Below are 19,734 nucleotides of genomic sequence, written 5' to 3'. Positions count from 1 at the left end.
TTTCTACCTCATTTCAGCCTTCTACCATGTGGCTGACCACCTCAGCAATAGAGTTTGGGGCACCAGAGTTTTGGTCAAAGATCTATATTGTTCGGAGAGTTCTACTTCAAAATCTCACATATAAACGTGGCTTCCCCAGTCAGAAATCTTGCTCAAATAGCTTGCAGAGGTGAGCACTGGACACAGTGCTCTGAGAGAAGGGAGTCTGGAGGAAAAGCCCTTGGTCAGGTCTGGCTGTGAGGTTACAAGCCTATGAGCCTCTGTGACATGGGGTAATGGTTGAGATCAAAGGGCTTCTCAAGAGCAGGTGTGAGGCTGAGGTCTTCCAGGGTTTGGAACTGCTGCAGTTTCATAAGATCCTAGGCATCACCAGTCTCAGAGCTGCCCCCTAGTCTCAGAGCTGCCCCCAGTTCTGGAGCTGCCCGCCCCCACCCCCCCGTATGCTGCCAGTTTTCTTACATGAAAAGGAAGGGCAAGGCTCAGGAGCTGCAGGTTTGCCCCCCCTGCAGACTGGAGCGTGGGTGTTTGGCAGGGACGGGAGGCAGCCATTTCTGGCATGCTGGGCCATCTGGGGAGAACTGGGATGATCTTCCAGCCTGGAGGAAAAAAAGAAAAGCAACAATCAATACAGACAGGAGATATCTGACTGCTGACTACTGCATAACATCACAAACAAATACAGGAAGTGGAAGCACCTGAGTGCCTTTTGTTAAGCTAGTATTAGCAGATATTGGATGTCTTTAAGAAATAGGAAGTGCCCCTAGCTTCACTCTTCTACATTTTAAACATGGCTATTATTTTTCTAACACAGAGTTGGATGTTTTGGCTTTGGGTGACAGGAGAACATAACGTTTCAACCAAACAATTTAATTAAAGTATCCATCTTCTGGGCTTTCCTGCAAGGATGAAGCAGATCAGTGCAGGGAGGAAATCAGTCAGAAAAGATGGGATGTGTCATAGCCCTGACAACAAGAGTTACTAGGCACAGGAGTGGGGAAGAGCTTGTTCTCTGGAACACTATCTAATGGTTTGTGTCGTGTCTAACACTGCCACCTGGGTTGGTGGAGACTGGTCCACCCAGCAGACGTGCACTGGGCGCCTGCGAGAGATGGTGGCCTGGGCAAGCACATCAGAGAGAGGCAGGGTACCTTCACAGCAGATCCCAGGAGGGTTCTGCAGTGTGCACACAGCAGCATGGTACTCACTTCCTTTCTACAAGGAAACACGAGCCACTTACTCGCAGCAAGGGCTTGGTGGGGACATAGCATGGCAGGCCTGTCCCCGCTCTGCCCAGAGTGGTACCCCATGAAACAGCTGTTCTTGAATGTCAGTTCCAGCAGCAAAGATAAGCAGACACCTAACTGCCCTGCAGGGCAGACAAGCTTGTGTGTGTGTGTGTGTGTGTGTGTGTGTGTGTGTATGTATTTCTGTGTATATGTATGTGTGTGTGTATGCACCTGTGTATATGTATGTGTGTGTACATGTGTATATGTAGTGTTATGTATCAGTGTATGTGTGTATTGGTGTGTATTTCAGTGTATGTGTGTTTCGGTGTGTGTGTGTGTGACTCAGTCGGTTCTGATCTCTGGGCTGGGGTTTGCCAGGGGGCCAAAGAGGGAACATTTCCCAGCAGAGGTAGCACCACGAAGTAAGATGAAGCAAGAGGAAGCAAAAAGAAAGCATATATTTATACTGCTTTGTTACAGAGAGATTTAGGGCACCCAAAAAATGCAGGCCGAAAGGTACATAGTGTCCTGGGGAGCATGTGACTTTGAGGGTGGAGATTGGAGAGTGTCAATTAAGAAGGACCCAATCAGCCAGGGTTTGAGTAGATTTGGTCCTGAAATAGGGGTTCCCAGGTGGTTCAGAGGTAAAGAAACTGCCTGGTAATACAGGAACACAGGTTCAGTCTCTGGGTCAGGAAGATTCCCTGGAGGAGGAAATGGCTACCTGTTCTAGTATTCTTTCCTGGGAAATCCCATGGACGGAGGAGCCTGGTGGGCTACAGTCCATGGAGTCACAAAGAGTCAGATATGATGGAGCAACTGAGCGTGCACGCACTAAAGGAAATAGAAGACGCAGAAATGAGATTCCATGATGATGTGCTATAAGGATCCCTGTGTCTATGGTCCTGGAGGGCTGACTGTTGCCGGCAGAATGGTCTGGAGGCTCTGTCCAGGCTGGGGGGAAGGAGCTGGCTCAGAAGGGCAGAGAGGAGGGGCCAGAGCCAGGAGAGGGGGTGGCTGGGCACCCTGGGGTGGGATCCTGGCTCCGTGTCTGGGAGTATTAACTCCACTCCCTGAAGCAGGGGGCTCAGAAGACAGGCGTGTTGATCTGGGAGGTACTGATCTGGGGGTGCTGTCGGGACACACATAGCACTGGGGGCAAGGGTGGGCTGGAGTGGGAGGTTTGGCTGTCAGCAGCGTGTAATGGAAACCAGAGGACCAGCAGGACGGGATGGGGACCTTAACACAGGACGGGGCCAGCACAACACAGTGTTTTAGGAGGAAGTGGGTGGAGAATTGGGGGGCCAGCACACAGCGGCCACGGGGAAGAAGTTCGAGAGCTCCCAGGAGGGTGGTCAGCAGGATCTGGGAGGTCGTGGGCGTGGCTGTGGCAGCATTAACTTGAGGAAGTCACCGCCAGACCATGTGGGCTTCAAAGAGAGGAGGATAGCCCAGGGAAGTAGGCAGAGGGCCAAAAGGTAAGGGAGCCCAGGAGACACGGAGCTTGGGGACAGGCCTTGGGGAGGAGCCGGGAGGCACAGTCAGATGCAGGGTGATGGAGAGTCCTGAATTGCACAGGGGCGACTGTAGTCGTTATTTTCAACCTTTCTTTTCTTGATTTTAAAACCAGCATTTATCACGAGAAATCAGGAAAATATATAGAAAACAGATTGCCCTGTCCTCCCAATACTTAGACACAACTCTTATTAACATATCTTCTTTTATTTGGTATCTTCTTTTAGAAGAGCAAATATACGCCTAAAAAAAACAACACAAAAAACCACACTCAAAACTTAGGATTGCCATATTTAGCCAGCAGGTCAGAACCACACTATTTCATAATTTGTTTTTTCACTTAGTAGTGTCTTGTGAGGCTCTTCCCATGCATTAAATATTCTTCTAAAATGTTATTTTCAATACATTTTGTGTGGATAATAATTTAACCAGCCTCCTGCTTTGGGCATTTAGATGATTTTTCAGTAAGTCCTGCTGTGTGCATGTCTATGTATATATATGATTATCTCAGTGTAAAACCCTAGGAATGAGATTACTGACTGCAAAAGTACTAGTGTCTGGAATGAGTGTAATGCATATTGTCACTAAGATTCTTGCTTTATCTACACATCTGGCATCATTAGGTTATCAGAGGACACTGGTTGGGAGTGGAGACTCATGTAATCTTTTTAAAGAGGTGATCTGAAGATCCTGAGTCTTACCTTTGTGCTGCCTGAGGGGAGCCCTTACGCTCTGCCATCACCTACTGTCTCTCTCCCCTACTAGGCAGCTTGGTCTGTGTGCCCCTGAGGGCAGGGACCACATTGTTTATTTTTGCACCTTTAGCAACTTTCCTAAAGGAAATCAGTCCTAAATATCCATTCAAAGGACTGATGCTGAAGCTGAAACTCCAATACTTTGGCCACCTGATGTGAAGAACTGACTCATTTGAAAAGACCCTGATGCTGGGAAAGATTGAAGGCGGGAAGAGAAGGGGAAGACAGAGGATGAGATGGTTGGATGGCATCACTGACTCAATGGACCTGAGTTTGAGTAAGCTCTTGGAGCTGGTGATGGACAGGGAAGCCAGGCGTACTGCAGTCTATGGGGTCAAAAAGAGTTGGACACAACTGAGCAACTGAACTGAACTGGGCAACTGGTACACAGAAGTGTTATAAATGTTTGTTAAACTGGCCTGATGGATGGAGTTGGTTATGGGGCAATGGACTCGTTAGAATCGGAAGGTATAGGGACTTCCCTGGCGGTCCAGTGGTTAGGACTCCACCCTTCCAATGCAGGGGGCACAGGTTCAACTCCTGGTTGGGGAATTTCAGGAAAATGAAGGGCTCTCATTCCTTGCAGGGAACACTTCCACAAATCAGGGGAATGCCATGTGTGCTCCCCGGGCATGGAAAAATGTCCTCTTTTTCCTCTCCGTAAGGTAGAACATTTGACCCAATTCACTGTGCCCACTGGTTGGATCTGTATTTATTAGATTATCTTTGCCCTCCTTCCTGATTAAATATGCATAAGTTATTGTTGCCTCTCTGTAAAGCCGAGGTTTTAGTAACTTAAAAAAGATTTTTTAAATGATATTTCAGTGTCCTCTTTCCCATCTCAAACAAGATGAATTTTATTAGTTCCTCTTACTTTTTCCATTCAAAAAGATATTATATTTATAAACTGGATCTACTCGTAGCTGATACTTGGCTATGGTCTGTATCAAAGGGTCGAGTACAAAACTTCTTAGACATAAATGACATTTGGGGGACAACTAGGGAATATTTATATGCTCATATTTTTAAATCAACATTAACTTTTTAGGGTGTGATTATATGGTTAAAAATTATGGGCTTCCCTGGTAGCTCAGCTGGTAAAGAATCCACCTGCAACACAGGAGACCCTGGTTTGATTCATGAGTTGGGAAGATCTCCTGGAGAAGGGAATGGCTACCCACTCCAATATTCTGGCCTGGAGAATTCCATGGACTGTATAGTCCATGGGGTCACCAAGAATCAGGCATGACTGATTGACTTTCACTTTCATGTGGTTAAATAAAAGGATATTCTTATTCTTTGGAGATGTGGGCTGAAACTATGCCACCTGCTTTCAACAGTTCAGCAAAAAAAAATGTGTTTTTGTGTAAATTATATTTTATGCACAGAACGAGAGCAAGAGAGTGAGTAAGCAAGACAGCACAATTATTGCAGAATGCTAACAGCTGGAAGCTCTTTATTGTTAATAATTCTTTCAAATTATCTGTAGGTTAAAAAATATTGGTTGTAGGTTAAAGAGAAAAAGGCATATTAGTTTAGACATTAATAATGAAAAATAAAAACCCTGAAATATGAAGCACATGGTAACAGATCTTAGCACTGATCCACAGCATGGGCCCTGAAATATTCACAGGTCAGGTCCCGGATGGGCAGTCAAACTCCACCAGGTCTGGGTGCAGGGTTTCTGGCGTCCCTTAGCATCCATGCACCCAGATCTAACAGGGCAGGTGCTTCTGCGTTCTGTCTGCTGCTATAGCCCAGGTGCCTGGTTGTTTGTTACAAATGACTATAAAGCAAAACTGAAAACAAGCAAACTGCTCAGCTATAGGGGATAATGAAGCAAAATATGTTATATTCGTTTGAAATGTTTTATAGCCAATAATTGTTGTATGAACAAATGTAGGTTTTTGCCTGCTCTCCATAATCCCCTTTATGTGCACCTGTTTCACTCCAGTGTTCTCTCTAGACAGGCAAAGAGGTCACCCAGACCTCCGAAGAGGCCCAAGCTGGACTGCCTGGCCTGGTGCTCCCCAAGAGTCCACAGGGGTCTGGTCTTCAGGTTCCCAGGGAGACCAGAGGCTTTGGGTAACCAGACTAGATTTGTTTATATAAACAGGGTTGGAGCAAGGCTATGAAGAATGAATAAAGGCTTGGCAGCCAAAACTGCATATATTTCTTCTAAAAAGTCATCTAGAAAAAAGGGCTGGTGGCATCTTAATCTGTGACACTCTTTTCCAACAAAGGGCCTGTGGTGCGGTGAGAGGCTGCAGAAAAGACTGAGAGTCCTCGTTGGGTAGACACCCTCCCCCTTTCCGGTCCTTTCCTTCAGAATCAACACTGGTCAACACCAGGCTTCTCCTAGATAAAGGCTGAAAGTGCCTTGGAGACCCTGAGAAATGTTGGGGGGAAGAGGGAGACTTGACCTCTGTTCTTTCAAAAAATCCCCCAAAGATGAATAATAAAGAGAGAAATGTTTACAGTATGAACATTTTATTTTGACTTCTTAAATACGTACATCTTTCACTGCAGTTCATCAAAACAAAGCTTAGGAAAATAAATCCCCGCCTCCTTCAGCCCGGACTTACGCTGGGTACCCGCTCCTGTGTCCGCCGGGGGTGACAGGCCGGCGCAGGGGCTCTGGGCCACCCCATTGCACGCCAGCCGCCCCCCTCCGCCTCGCCTTCCCCGTGTTGGTCATGATCTGGTGGAAGCAAAGAGGAAACAGGGCTGGAGAGGTCATCTGGCTGACAGCAGACCACACATTCTAACTCACTGTATTTAATACATTCATCTATAGGAATAAGAGACTTTGCAATAATTGAGGAAGAGTCACGACACAGATTATTCAGATAAACAGAAAATTTCAGGAAAAATCCTTTTAGCTTGCATGTTATACCATCTAGCAGTATAAATCAAAAAAAAATCAAACCATGGAAAAAGGGGAAGAAAAGAGTTGAATATAGTAACTTATCGCATCTCTGGAGTATACTGACTTTTGAAAGTGAGAAGGGAAAAAAAAAGATGGACAGATTTGGTTTCATAAAAAATTAACATTTCCATATATACAGTATTTGAATGATAAACCAAATTAACAGGTAAAACAATGAACTGGGAAGAAATATTTGCAGCATAGTTAACAGATTAAAGGTTAAGATTTTCATTAGATAAAGAACTCTTATAAATCAGTTAAGTAAAACACCATACAGATAATAGGGCAAAGATTTCGAATAGCCAAGTCACAAAATAAAAAGTATCACCAGTCAAGAGAAGAAAAAAATCATCAACTTTACAAGTAACTAGAAACTACAATTTACAAAAACCCATATCCTTCTTAAATTATTAAATGAATGACAATTAAAGAAACGACCCCATCCACTTCTGGCAACAGTTTAAGATGTCAGTGGCATGGAAATTAGAGACAGTGCTTTTGGAAAGTAATTTGGCATTTTATATCAAGAGTCACTGAAATGTTCATACCCTTGGGTGTTAAACCCTAGAGTGTTAGTTACTCAGTTGTATCCGACTCTTTGTGATCTCACGGACTGTAGCCTGCCAGGCTCCTCTCTCCATGGGATTCTCCAGGCAAGAATACTGGAGTGGGTTGCCATTCCCTTCTCCAGGGGATTTTCTGGACCCAGGGATCGAACCTGGGGCTTCTGCATTGCAGGCAGATTCTTTACTGTCTGAGCCACCAAGAAAGCCCCTAGAGGAAGACTCCAAAATATGGAAGATGTTACATAAAGCTGTTTGTTACAAAGTCACTGTAGAGTAAAACTGGAACAATCTGTCTAGTAATAGGGGAGCAATGAAGGAAAATATAGCATATTCATTTGAAATATAATATGGCCATTTACAAGGATAAACACTAGGTTATGAAGAAAAATGTTTATTTAAAACATTGTAAGTCAGGCTATAACATGGTACATAAGTGATGCTTTCCATTATGCTAAAAGTACACAAAAAGACTGGAAGGAAAGGAACACTAACGCTTATAGCGGCCACATAGGACAGTGAACCAAGAATAATTTTTTTTCTGTTTTCTGTAACATAGTTATGTTAATAATTAAGAAAGTTTGTTTAAAAAAGAAATCAATTTTTGGTGAAATCTGAAGTCTGTGGATTGTGCTAACATCGACCATGCTACTGTTACCCCTGGGGATGCTGGGTGAAGGGTGTCTGGCACGTCTCTACTATTTTTTCAACTTCCTGTGAATCTACAATTATTTACAAATAAAAAGTAAAAAAAGAAAAAAATCAGAAGGACTTCCCTGGTAGTCCAGTGGCTAAGACTGCATGCTTCTAATGCAGAGGGTCTGGGTTCGATTCCCGGTCAGGGAACTAGATCCCACATGACGCAAATAGGAGTTCACATGCCACAACTTAAGATCCCATGTGCTACAACTAAGACCCAGTGCAGGCAGAGAAACAAATAATTATTTTTTAAAAATCAGAAAATAAATGAATGGGAATTACATCTTTGATTTCTTGATTTTTGCTTGAAAGTTATTTGGGTTTATCTAGTATTTGAGGTTCAGTTCAGTTCAGTTCAGTCACTCAGTGGTGTCCAACTCTCTGCGAATGCATGAACCGTAGCATGCCAGGCCTCCCTGTCCATCACCAACTCCCAGAGTTTACTCAAACTCATGTCCATTGAGTCAGTGATGCCATCCAACCATCTCATCCTCTGTCGTCCCCTTCTCTTCCCACCTTCAATCTTTCCCAGCATCAGGGTCTTTTCAAATGAGTCAGTTCTTTGCATCAAGTGGCCAAAGTATTGGAGTTTCAGCTTCAGCATCAGTCCTTCCAATGAACACTCGGGACTGATTTCCTTTAGGACAGACTGGTTGGATCTCCTTGTTCTCCAAGGGACTCTGAAGAGTCTTCTTCAACACCACAGTTCGAAAGCATCAATTCTTCGGCGCTCAGCTTTCTTTATATTTTTTTATATTTGAGGTAGGAAGAAGAAAAAAGGGCCAGTTTCCAGTGGGAGGGAATCACCAGGTCTCAGCTGTGCTGTGGGGACAGCCGGCAGCTGGAGGGGTGGGCAGGGCAGGGTGGTGGTGGGGGGGAGGGGGAAGGGGAGAAAGGCAGGGGAGAGGAGGTGGAGGCCTCCACCCTTGTGGAGGAAACGATGGGCCATAAGCTTCCCAAGTAAGAACTAGTGCAGCTTCATGTCCCTTGTCCTGTGAAATATGCAAAAGAAGGCTATCCTACCTGCCATCACTAACACTGCCCTCCTCTGTCTGCTGCTCCTCCCGTTTCCCTTCTGACCCGCTGTCCTTGTCATCAGGGCAGGTTTCTTAAGTCCGATATTCAGTGGTACCTTAGGATCCCCTGGGCCTTCTCTTTCCCCCTCCCTTATGCCAGTTGGACACCTGGGTCCTTCCACAGGAGCTAGGAGAGGAAGGCTCGGGCTTAAGCGCTGGAAGAGGGAGATGGCGAGTGTGTGGGTCGCTCACCCCATGCCTCCTCCCTGCTCCACTGTCCTTCCCAGGTCACCCTTCCAACTCCTTCCTCAGGAGAGAGAACACAGCACACACTCGTGTTTCAGCCTTTGGAAACCACCCCCACCCCATCACACTATCTCCCTAAAATTTCACAGGCCTAAGAAATCACCTAAGGTGGGTGGTATTTGTCCTCTTCAGTGGATGAGGAAGGGGCTTCCCAGGTGGCATTACTGGTAAAGACCCCGCCCGCCAATGCAGGAGACATAAGAGATGCAAGTTCCATCCCTGTGTTGGGAAGATCCCCTGGAGGAGGGCATGGCAACCCACTCCAGTATTCTTGCCTGGAGAATCCCATGGACAGAAGAGCCTGGTGGGCTACAGTCCGTAGGGTCGAAAAGAGTCAGACACGACTGAAGTGACTTAGCATGCACACACCCATGCTCTGGATGAGGAAACTGAGTCAGCCTGTGGGTAGAATCGCCCAGTGTGTCGTCACAAGGCCTGAGGAAGGGTTCCTGGTGAAGAGGGTTGGTACGAGGGCCCAGAATGATGGCCTTAGGTGCTGGGTATCTCAGAGGAGCCCAGAGGGCTTGTTTCCTGTTCACCTCACAACCCCCTGTGCTTGTGGGGAACTCCAGGGCCTTCTCTGGTGCCTCGGCTGCAAAGGAGCCTTTTAGGGATGGAAAGTTCTTAAAGCATGTCTGTCTATACTGAGTTCCACAGGAATGCTTCAGGGGGTGCTGGGAGAGAAGGGAAATGGTTCCCAACAACCACCCTACACATCACAGAACTCAGCATCCATCTGGGTTACACATGGAGATGCTGTCTGAAAAAACATTCTGCTACCAAAAAAAAAATAGAGCATATTTAACCACACACACACACACACACACACACACACACACACACACACACACACACAACCCCAAAAATGCAGCATGTGACTTAGCTGAATATAATTTGTTCTGTCAGTCCTAAAGGAAATCAACTCTGAATATTCATTGGAAGGGCTGATGCTGAAGCTCCAATACTTTGGCCACCTGATGGGAAGAGCCGACTCATTGGAAAAGACCCTCATGCTGGGAAAGATTGAAGGCAAAAAAAAAAGGGCAGCAGAGGATGAGATGGTTGGATGGTATTGCTGATTCAATGGACAGGAGTTTGAGCAAACTCCAGGAGACAGTGAAGGAGAGGGAAGCCTGGCGTGCTGCAGTCCATGGGGTCACAAAGAGCTGGACATGACTGAGTGGCTGAATAACAACAACGATTTGTTCTGTAGCAAAAGATGGTCAACACATATCAATTTAGGTAAAAAATATTTCCCAATACTAGTTTTTGAGTATTGCTGAAATCACTTAAAGCAATTATGGCATGTTATAAACAGTGCATTTTTGTAAGAAAATACAGGCACACAATACATTTGTCTATCTATATTCACAGAGAAAGTCCTGGAAGCTGAAGGAGACACTGCTAGCTGTCCACTCAATACTCATTTTCTCTTTCTCGACCAACAGCCCTCTGATTTTGTTGGCCCAGAAATACTTCTACTTAAAAACACCTTTCTGGACCCCCTTGCAGCTAGGGGCCATGGGACCCAGCTCTTACCAGTAAGCAGTAAATGGAGGTCTCCAGATGGAGCTTTGGAACCCTAGCAATGTGTTCAGTCACATGTTTTTGTAAAATTTGCAAAAGTAGCAAGTTTTAATTGTAGTCACTTAAGAGTGCTGTTTCTTTCTACTCCAACTTCTGTTGTTATACCTCCCTACATGGTGTTAGAATGGCCAAAGACAATTTGGAACTTAGATAAGGGGGCGCTGAACCCAGGTGACATACAATTTGGGTTTAATGAGAAATATCATTCTCAGTCGCTCAGTGCATAGCCAAATGATGGTGAGCTGTCCTGGTGTAGAAGTGACTACAAGGAATTCCCCAGGTCATCAGAGTATTTATGAAGAGTCGGTGCGCTAGGAAACTTGAAATGTTCCTAGTCTTCCATTTTCAGAAGTTTTAGGAAGGTTTTCTCAAATTTAATAGAAATCCTAAAAATTCACACAGCATTACCAAAAATTAAATGTGAAGTCGAAAGAAAAATTTCTAATCTCTTAATAATAAGAAATAAAACTTCTTTTCTTTCACTGTAGAAAATATTACAAACTTCTCACATATGTAGAAGCAATCAAAGAGCATAAAACAAAAAATATACAGAAAGAAAACTATGAAGCATGTGTGGAGTCCTGCCCCAAGGCCACAGGTGCAAGGCCTTGCCCCAAGGCCTCAGAAGTGGAGCTCAGAACCCAGGTCCCCTCTGAAGCTGACTGAGCCCCTTTGTAACCATTGCCAAAAGCCCTGGTGATCATTACCAGCAGGCTTCCTGACCCCAAATTAGGCAAAGATGCCCACCGCGGTAGTCACCCTACAGTGCCCTAACCAATCACCTAATGCCAACCTTCCAGCAGGAATTTTCTTTGTTTTGAGGCTATAAAAGTAGACTACTAACCCACGAAAACTGTCATCTCTCCCTGGTCTGTCAGGAGGTTGTTCTACTGCGCTCACAGTGCCCACATTATCTCTGCTCTTTGTTCTTAATAAACTCCCTCCATTCCAAAATGCTCTGTGTCTGGAAATTCTTTTCCAACCCATGCAGATAACCTCAACAGTGTGTGGCAAGCCACTAGTTAATAAAACGTTATTTTTCTGTTGTTGGTATCTGTCATTTTTTTTTTCCTTTACCTACTTAAAAAAATTGAACTACAATTGATTTACAATGTTGTGTTAGTTTCAGATGTAGAGTAAAGTGATTCATTTATACATATATCTATTCCTTTTTAGATTCTTTTCCATTATAGGTTATTATTATAAGATACTGAGTCTAGTTTCCCGTGCCATATGGTAAGTCCTTGTTGGTTATCGATTTGTCAGTTCTTAAAATTTGAATTTGCAATTTATTTCTCTAATTCTCACTATGGATATTCACTTTAATACCTAAACTTTGTATTCTGGTGTTTTACAGAAGGTCTCCACAACCCTGTGTCTGGAGGGCCCACAAAACCTGGATGCTCCCTTCTTGCTGACGGTCTGGGTGAAGGAAGGCGAGAGATGAGCCTTGGGTCTGGTAAGGCTGGATTCAAGGCTCTTTGCAGTTGAGCTCAATTCCAACTGACAAAGATAAGACAGAGATAAATGGAAGAACAGAGGGAGCGGTGATTGTCGCTGGGTGGACAGAATTATTACGGTGGCTGTTTACGCTGTGTTTACTTTTGGCTTTTCAGTAATAAGTATGTACTTCATTTGTAATCAGAAAAAGGAATCCCAGAAACAAATTGAAAAAGAAAAGGACTTGGAATCTTTGGGGTTTGGGGATTTTCCCCCTGCTCATTTGGTTGTGTTTTCATAGAACATGGATTTTAAATTAGTTCCAACCGACTTTTCAACCATCAGGGTGAGGCAGAGAACAAATAATGCATGGAAACGTTGAGTAGAAAGCCCCCCAGGGACTTCCTTGGTGCTTCAGTGGCTAAGACTCGGCACTCCCAATGCAGGGGGCCTGGGTTTGACCCCTGGTCGGGGAACTAGATCCCACATGCATCAACTAAAGATCCTGCATACTGCAACTAGCAGCCGAAACAGCCAAATAATTAAATACTAACGAGACAAAACAAAAAACCCAAAGTGAAGACAAATTTGAAAAAAAGGAAAAAAAAAACTTGGAAACTGCAGCCCTTCCTTTCCTGGTTTTGGTTTTGACTGAGTAAGACAGGGCCAGCTGCAGGTGCCCCAGCTTCTCTCCTGACTCCAGGGGGCTAGGCCACCTGCCCCTTGGCCGGCTGTACCCACTTCCTGTGCGGAGGCCCATCCACCTGGAGGTCTGCACATGTGGTAGTGTGTTTCATGGCGCAGACTCTGGCTGCAGAAGCACTGAGGGATGTACTAAAGATGCAGATTCCCAGGGCCAGGGCCACACACTGTCTCTCTGGGGGTGGGGCCAGGACTCCTGCTTTAGCCAGCTCTTTGAGAGAACTCTGGAAAACTAAATGAACTTGGGGGAATAAGAAAGTGTGGAAAGGGAGAAATTAGCACTGACAACAGGCATCCTCCTGGGAAACTGGGCCTATGCTTAAAAACTGTTGCTGTTGCTTCAATTTCAAGAAAAGCTATGACAAACCTAGATAGCATTTAAAAAGCAGAGACTTCACTTTGCCAACAAAGGTCAGTCTAGTCAAAGCTATGGTTTTTCCAGCTGTTATGTACAGATGTGAGAGTTGGACCATAAAGAAGTTTGAATGCCAAAGAACTGATGCTTTCAAACTATGGTGCTTCTCTCAGAAGACTCTTGAGAGTCCCTTAGAGAGCAAGGAAATCAAACCAGTCAATCCTAAAGGAAATCAATCCTGAATATTCATTGGAAGGACTGATGCTGAAGCTGAAGCTCCAATACTTTGGCCACCTGATGTGAAGAGCCAATTCATTGGAAAAGCCCCTGATGCTGACAAAGATTGAGGGCAGGAGAAGGGGATGACAGAGGATGAGATGGCTGGATGGCATCATCGACAATGGATATGAGTTTGAGAAAGCTCCAGGAGATGGGGAAGGACAGGGAAGCCTGGTGTGCTGCAGTCCATGGGGTCGCAAAGAGTCGGATATGACTTAGTGACTGAACAACAACAGCATTAGACCATAAAGTAACTTTGAATATTTCATACAGAGACTCTAAACTTTCAAACACAGTTCACTGGAAAGTCAACAGCTCTTCCAGAAGACGGTGCAGCTTAGCGGTAAAGAGCAAGCAGGCTCAAATAACACTTGAGCATGTTCCTCAACCTTTCTCAGCCTCAGCTTCCTCATCTATAACATGCAATGGGAGCAGAATTCACCCCATCGTTGGTTGGGAGGATTAAATAAATGCAATCAGACGTGTGAAGCAGTCAGCACAGGACTTGGCCCAGGATGCATGCCCAACTAATTTAAGACATGCCTATGACTGTTGTCACAGGTAACTGAACAATAAACTTAAACTTCAAAATAAAAACAAAAAAACTGAGATTCTATGAAAAATACCTACAGCCCTTTAACCAAGGTATTGAAGATATTTAAAATCAGGGCACTCTTTTTAGGAAGAATTAAGTGGCATAGTAAGGATGATTCTGAATTAAGAATTATTAAAACTTATTTAATTAAGACTTATTTGGCATAGTGTGGATGATTTTTTAAAATTTAGACATAACCAAGCATGCAGAAGTTGGCAAGTCATCAATCTTGCCCTGCTACTGAAGAAGAAACACAAAAGGGTGCTGTTCTTCAGCAAAATTATGAGTAAAGGATACATTTGATGTGACCATTGCTATTCTCAGAGACTCTCTGAGCTCCCTGCGGTCGTCAGTATCTTCATGGCCCCCGGGCTCTGCAGTGCTCAGTGCTGTCTGCTTGTCCTTGAGGGGGTGCGGACAGGCAGCGAGTGTGGCCTTGTAGGGCTCCGGGGTGCCCATCAGTGCTCAGAAGGGAAGGAGCCATGAGTCCAGGAATCCTAGGAAAGGGCTCCCTTTCACTCTCAGAACACCCGGCGGGGGGGCACCCTCATACTCCATCCTCACCCTCAAACTAGCAGTATTTCCAGTCACTGGTGTGTACAATAACCACTCCTGAGATATGGTAAGGGGGTCTTGGGTGGGGCCTAGATTCTATGTGAACCCACATTCAATGGTCTGGGACTTTGAGAAGCCCTGGGCCAGCCACACAGGACGAGAACCATCTACCCCCTGATCACTCCTCCGTTATCTCCAGCCCTCATCAATAGCACTGGTTTATCTGCTCTGTGTCCTCTTTTATAAACTTCTGGAAGATAACAGCTTGTCCGACTTTTCTAGGATTCTGTGGTATGGTCAGCAAATGACAGGGGTTCAATAGAATTTTTTTGAATACAGTTTTCAAAAAATCATTTTTCTACTGATCTTGATAGATCTACAATCTCCCTAGTACCTCAGAATGGGAGGTACAAGTTGTGATTTGGGGGCACATTCCCTAGGGAAATGCAACTCCTGTCTCTGGCAGGTTCCCTCCTTCAGCACAAGCAGTTAGCAGCCCCCATGGGAACAAGCGTACAGCACCCCCCCACCAATCCTCCCCAGTGTGAACCATCAGAGCCCAAGGCGGGCAGGCAAGGTGAGTTGCAGTGCTGGCCAGCTGCCAATTTCAAATCGGGACTGGGTGTCTGGGACTTCTCTGGTGGTCCAGTGGCTGAGATTTTGTGTTCCCAATGCATGGGGCCTGGGGTTCAATCCCTGGTCAGGGAATTAGATCCTACATGCCACAACTAAGAGTTTACATGTCACCATTAAGGATCCCAGATCCCACATGCTGCAACTAAAATCCGGCACAGCCAAATAAAAAAAAGAAAAAGACAGGGTGACTAAGGGCAGCTAAGGAGATCTAAGGAACAAAGACAGCAAACAGGGAGTGCACGGACAACCTCAGTGATTATTGCTTGACAGTAAGTTTTCTAATAAAACTTTAAAATGCTTCCACAGGGGATCCTCTGGTGATCGGCCCCAGTGGGTGGCATGGTGGCCGCCCACAGGTCTGTCCAGGTACTAACCCAAGGAATCTGTGCATATGTGGCCTGGTTTGGATAAAGAGTCTTTGCAAATTGTAGTTAAGCTGTTGCTGTTGTTCAGTTGCTAAGTCGTGTCTGCCTCTCTGCGACCCCATGGACTGTATCCTACATTATCCTAAATCCAGTGACAAGTGTCATTATAAGAGACAGAAGAGAACATAGGGACTTCCCTGGTGGTCCAGTGGCTATGACTTTGTGCTCTCAATGCAGGGAGCCTGGGTTCAATCCCTGGTTAGGGAACTAGATCCCACAGGCCGCAACTGAAAAAAAGATTCCAAGTGTCACAACTAAGACCCAGCACAGGCAAAAAAATAAATACTTTTTTTTAAAAGAGAGAGAACATAAAGAGAAGAGGAGAAGGTTATTGGAGATGGAGGCAGAGTATGGAGGTCCACAGCCACAAGTCAAGGAGGGCCTGCAGCTGCCAGAAGCTGCAAGAGCCAGAAAGGTTTTGGGACAACTTGATTTTGGATTTCTGGCCTCCAGAACTGGGAGAGAACACATTTCTGTTATTTGAAGCCATCCAGTTTATTAGAAAACAAATACACTGGGGCTTCCCGTCTCTGTACTGAGTTCTTTCTGTACTTCATTCTTACCACTCACATTGCCACTGAAAAGAGACTGACACTGATGAGATAAACAAGCATGCATGCGACTTTTCTAAACATTTGCTTCTGGTAAAAAGAATAGTACCTATGCATTAAGGAGATCTAGAACTACAGACTGTGGTAAAGTGACACCATTTCCGGATGCCATTAAGTCGGGCCACTGATTGATTTCAAAACTCTGTTCCTTTTGCGTCTTGCCAACCTGCACGATCCAGCTGGGAGTCCCAGCATGTTCAGGGTCTTATTTTTATTGTTGCAGTTAAAAATCTTCAGTTAACAAGTTAACATCTTCAAGTTAACATCTAACCCACAGCATTTCATTGTGCAGAGGTGCTAAAAGCTATTAAGGGAGGGGCTGTCGTGGGGTTTCTGTGTGAACATCCCTGCTTGTGCCCTGGGAAGACCCAGAATCTGAGGCCTGTTTTCTTGACAGCTCTGCCACCACCCTCCAGAGAAGCCCCACCAGTGTGCCTTCTGCTTTTCTCACCATCTTGCTTTTCCACATGCACATCCTCTCCAATGCAGCTCCGTCCTTCCTGACAAAGCCAGTGTCCTCCCAGAGGTCAGGGCTCAATGATTTCCATCAACGGTTCGGAATCCAGGTGCCTCACTCCCTGCCCTTCTCGAGCACCTCCCTGCTTGACCTCTGTCTGCGGTCAGTTAGGGTCCTTTGATCCCTGAGTTGTTCTGAGGGGCAGTGGCGCTTGTCCGTGACTGGGGGCCAGTGGTCACCCAGCCTCCTACGTCATCTCCCTTCTTTGATCCACTCTTGCCCCTCTACGTTCTATTCTTCACAAAAGAGTGAAAACAGAAGTTAATGTAGTAAAACGTGAATCAAACTGAGTCACTCCCTGCTCTATGCCCTCCGACAACCTCCCAGCTCACGCAGGGTAAACTCCAAAACCCTCACCGACAATGCCCTCATGACCGGCCCTTGGCTGTCCTCCAAACTCAAGTTTCTCTAGCATACATTGGCTCCAGCTAGGGGCCCCTGGAAATTCCACGAACAGTGAGGTGACCAGGGAGACCAGTGCCCAGGGAGAGGTGATGAGGGCCTGGGTGGGGCAGCAAGGGGAATGGACAGACTTTCTGCTTCCGCCTGCCCCTGTGAAAGCTCACGCACCTGCACCCGCTATCTTTTTCCTTTCCAAGTCCCTGTCTCTGCTTCAGTTGTTGAGAGCCTGGCTCCCAGCTCCAACGCTGACCTGCCCAATCTGAGGAGACTCCAGGGTCCATGTAACTGACCCAGTCAACCACCAGCATCAGAATTTCAGGAGTCCCTTTTAAAGCCTTCACTCCCACGTGCTCAGTTGTCCGTCATGGGGCTTCAGTCTGAACTGGCCTCAATCTTTGCAACTGCTCCTTCTTTCAGATCTTAGCTTCAAGCACCCACTGCTCACCTGTGCACTCTTGGATCAAGGTTCTGTGACACTGCTATCCTCTCCCAGCCAATCAGTAGCTCCCCTGACTCACACCTTCCCCGTGTGGTTGGTGGGTGGAACCAGAGGGTCCCACAGCAGCAGAATCTTTGGGGAGCTTAGATCATGGCCCCTCACAAACGTGTGACTCCACAGACCACTCAACCCATCCAGAAAGGTCTCTCCCTCCTGTTTTCCATGACACTGTTTTCTCCTGGTTCTCCTCAAGCCTCTCTGACTGTTCACTTTCTGTCCATCTCAGGGGCCACCTTTCTTCTTCCCCTACTCCTGACATGCAGGTGGGCCCTCTGTACTCAGCCCCAGCCCCCTCCCTGTCCACCCTCTGCCTCAGTGGGTGACTTCATCTGGTCTGATGGTTTTGGCCATCCCCTGTGTGCTGGTCCATCTAGTCAAAGTTATGGTTTTTCCAGCAGTCATGTATGGATGTGAGAGCTGGACTATATAAAGAAAGCTGAGTGCCAAAGAATTGATGCTTTTGAACTGTAGTGTTGGAGAAGACTCTTGAGAGTCCCTTGGACTGCAAGGAGATCAAACCAGTCAATCCTAAAGGAAATCAGTCTTGAATATTCATTGGAAGGACTGATGCTGAAGCTGAAAATCTAATACTTTGGCCACCTGATGTGAAGAACTGACTCCTTGGGAAATCCCTTGATGAAGGTAGGAGGAGAAGGGGATGACAGAGGATGAGATGGTTGGATGGCATCACTGACTCGATGGACATGAATTTGAGCAAGCTCCGGGAGTTGGTGATGGACAGGGAAGCCTGGCATGCTGTAGTCCATGGGGTCGACAAAGAGTCAGACATGACTGAGGACTGAACTGAACTGAACTGTGTGCTGATGACTGACAAACCTGCAGCAGCCTTCCCTTCTCATAGATAAGGCACAAAAACCCCAAGAATCTAGATGGGTAAATGATTACTCCTAAGGATGGGCATGGGGCTTCCCAGGTAGAACTAGTGGTAAAGAACCTGCCTGCCAATGCAGGAGACACAGATCTGATCCCTGGGTTAGGAAGATCCCCTGAAGGAGAGCACAGCAAGAATGCCTGGAGAATCCCATGGACAGGTGGGCTACAGTCCATAGGGTCAAAAAGAGCTGGACACGACTGAAGTGACTTAGCATGCATGCACACACACAAGGACAAGCATACCTTTAGACATTACGAAGGCTCTAAAGTGTGGCTTTTAGCTATACTCTACCGCCTTCTGTTTGCCAGTGGGTCTGTTTAGGATAGTAACTAGGGCCACTGTGCCCTTTAGGGCCCCTGGAAGCAAGTTGGCCACGATGGAACTTCTCATAAACACAGTATCATAACAGATCAAGCCAAATCCTCGTGTGTTACTGTAAACTCTAAGTCCATCAATGGCCCATCTCTCCTTTCTATTATGAGGTCTCTAATCCCTTCACATGGTACTTACTCCCAAGTACTCCGTGGTCAGAAGCTTCTCCCCTGAGAGCTCTCCAAGCTGGGGCTGGATCAGTTCGTCCTTGTCCAGATCGGCTTCCATAGTGTCATGGTCCTCCTGTTTCAAAAGAGACATGAAGTGAGAGCTCTGACCCTGCTGGAAAGTCCCCAGAGGGTGGCTCTCTGAGTGGGCATCTGTCATGAAATGGGAAGGCCTTGGGTTGGCATTTCAAGGGTCTCAAGGGCAGAATGCCCTCTGCTCATGACCTCTGTGAAGATGAAAAGGAAAAATGCTAACCTATCTCTTTAAGAAATCTTGTGCCTAATGACCACTTCCATGACCACAGGTGGGAACAGATTCAACAAGATGCTATTGAACAGTCTCTCCTAGTTACAGTTCTCAGAATGTTTTTCTCTGTGAGGTCAAGACCATGTGAACCAGCCAGCCTACAAATAACTATTAAGCCCCTCCATATACACAGGCCTTACAGGGGATACAAAACTGTATATTATAGGCTTGTTCTTCTCATGAAGTTTACAATCTGTAAGTGAGAAGACTCAATAAAATGATGAGTTGTTATGCTTCCAAGAAGATGGAGTGGACATCTTTTCCCCTGTTGCTCCCACTAAGCAAAACCAAAAATACTGGACATTATGTACCAAATAAACCTAGGAGACCCTGAAAGGTGGAGAGGAGGAGGCAGACTGGCTGGCTGTTCTGGGACACAAG

The 19,734-nt window shown here is 45.9% G+C and overlaps 1 protein-coding gene across 17 annotated transcripts in view; it reads right to left on the bottom strand.

The window, feature by feature from the left end:
- The window catches only part of ARMC9 (armadillo repeat containing 9), a 185,285-nt gene that overhangs the window by 19,851 nt on the left and 145,700 nt on the right, over positions 1-19,734 (bottom strand). For all 17 annotated transcript variants that reach the window (XR_014080884.1, XR_014080885.1, XM_081585635.1 and 14 more), the window contains 3 exons: positions 19,018-19,122; positions 6,082-6,197; positions 460-596 (listed from right to left, as the gene is read on the bottom strand). Coding sequence is in view for 15 of the 17 variants with exons in the window: in XM_081585635.1 (XP_081441761.1) it covers positions 460-596; positions 6,082-6,197; positions 19,018-19,122 (358 nt within the window). In the remaining 2 variants the exon portion in view is untranslated. The remainder of the gene's footprint in view (positions 1-459; positions 597-6,081; positions 6,198-19,017; positions 19,123-19,734) is intronic.

This window comes from Giraffa tippelskirchi, chromosome 3, assembly GCF_054371585.1.
Source record: "Giraffa tippelskirchi isolate mGirTip1 chromosome 3, T2T-mGirTip1v1.2.pri, whole genome shotgun sequence".
NCBI lineage: Eukaryota > Metazoa > Chordata > Mammalia > Artiodactyla > Giraffidae > Giraffa > Giraffa tippelskirchi.
This window is presented reverse-complemented; position numbering and strand designations above follow the sequence as displayed.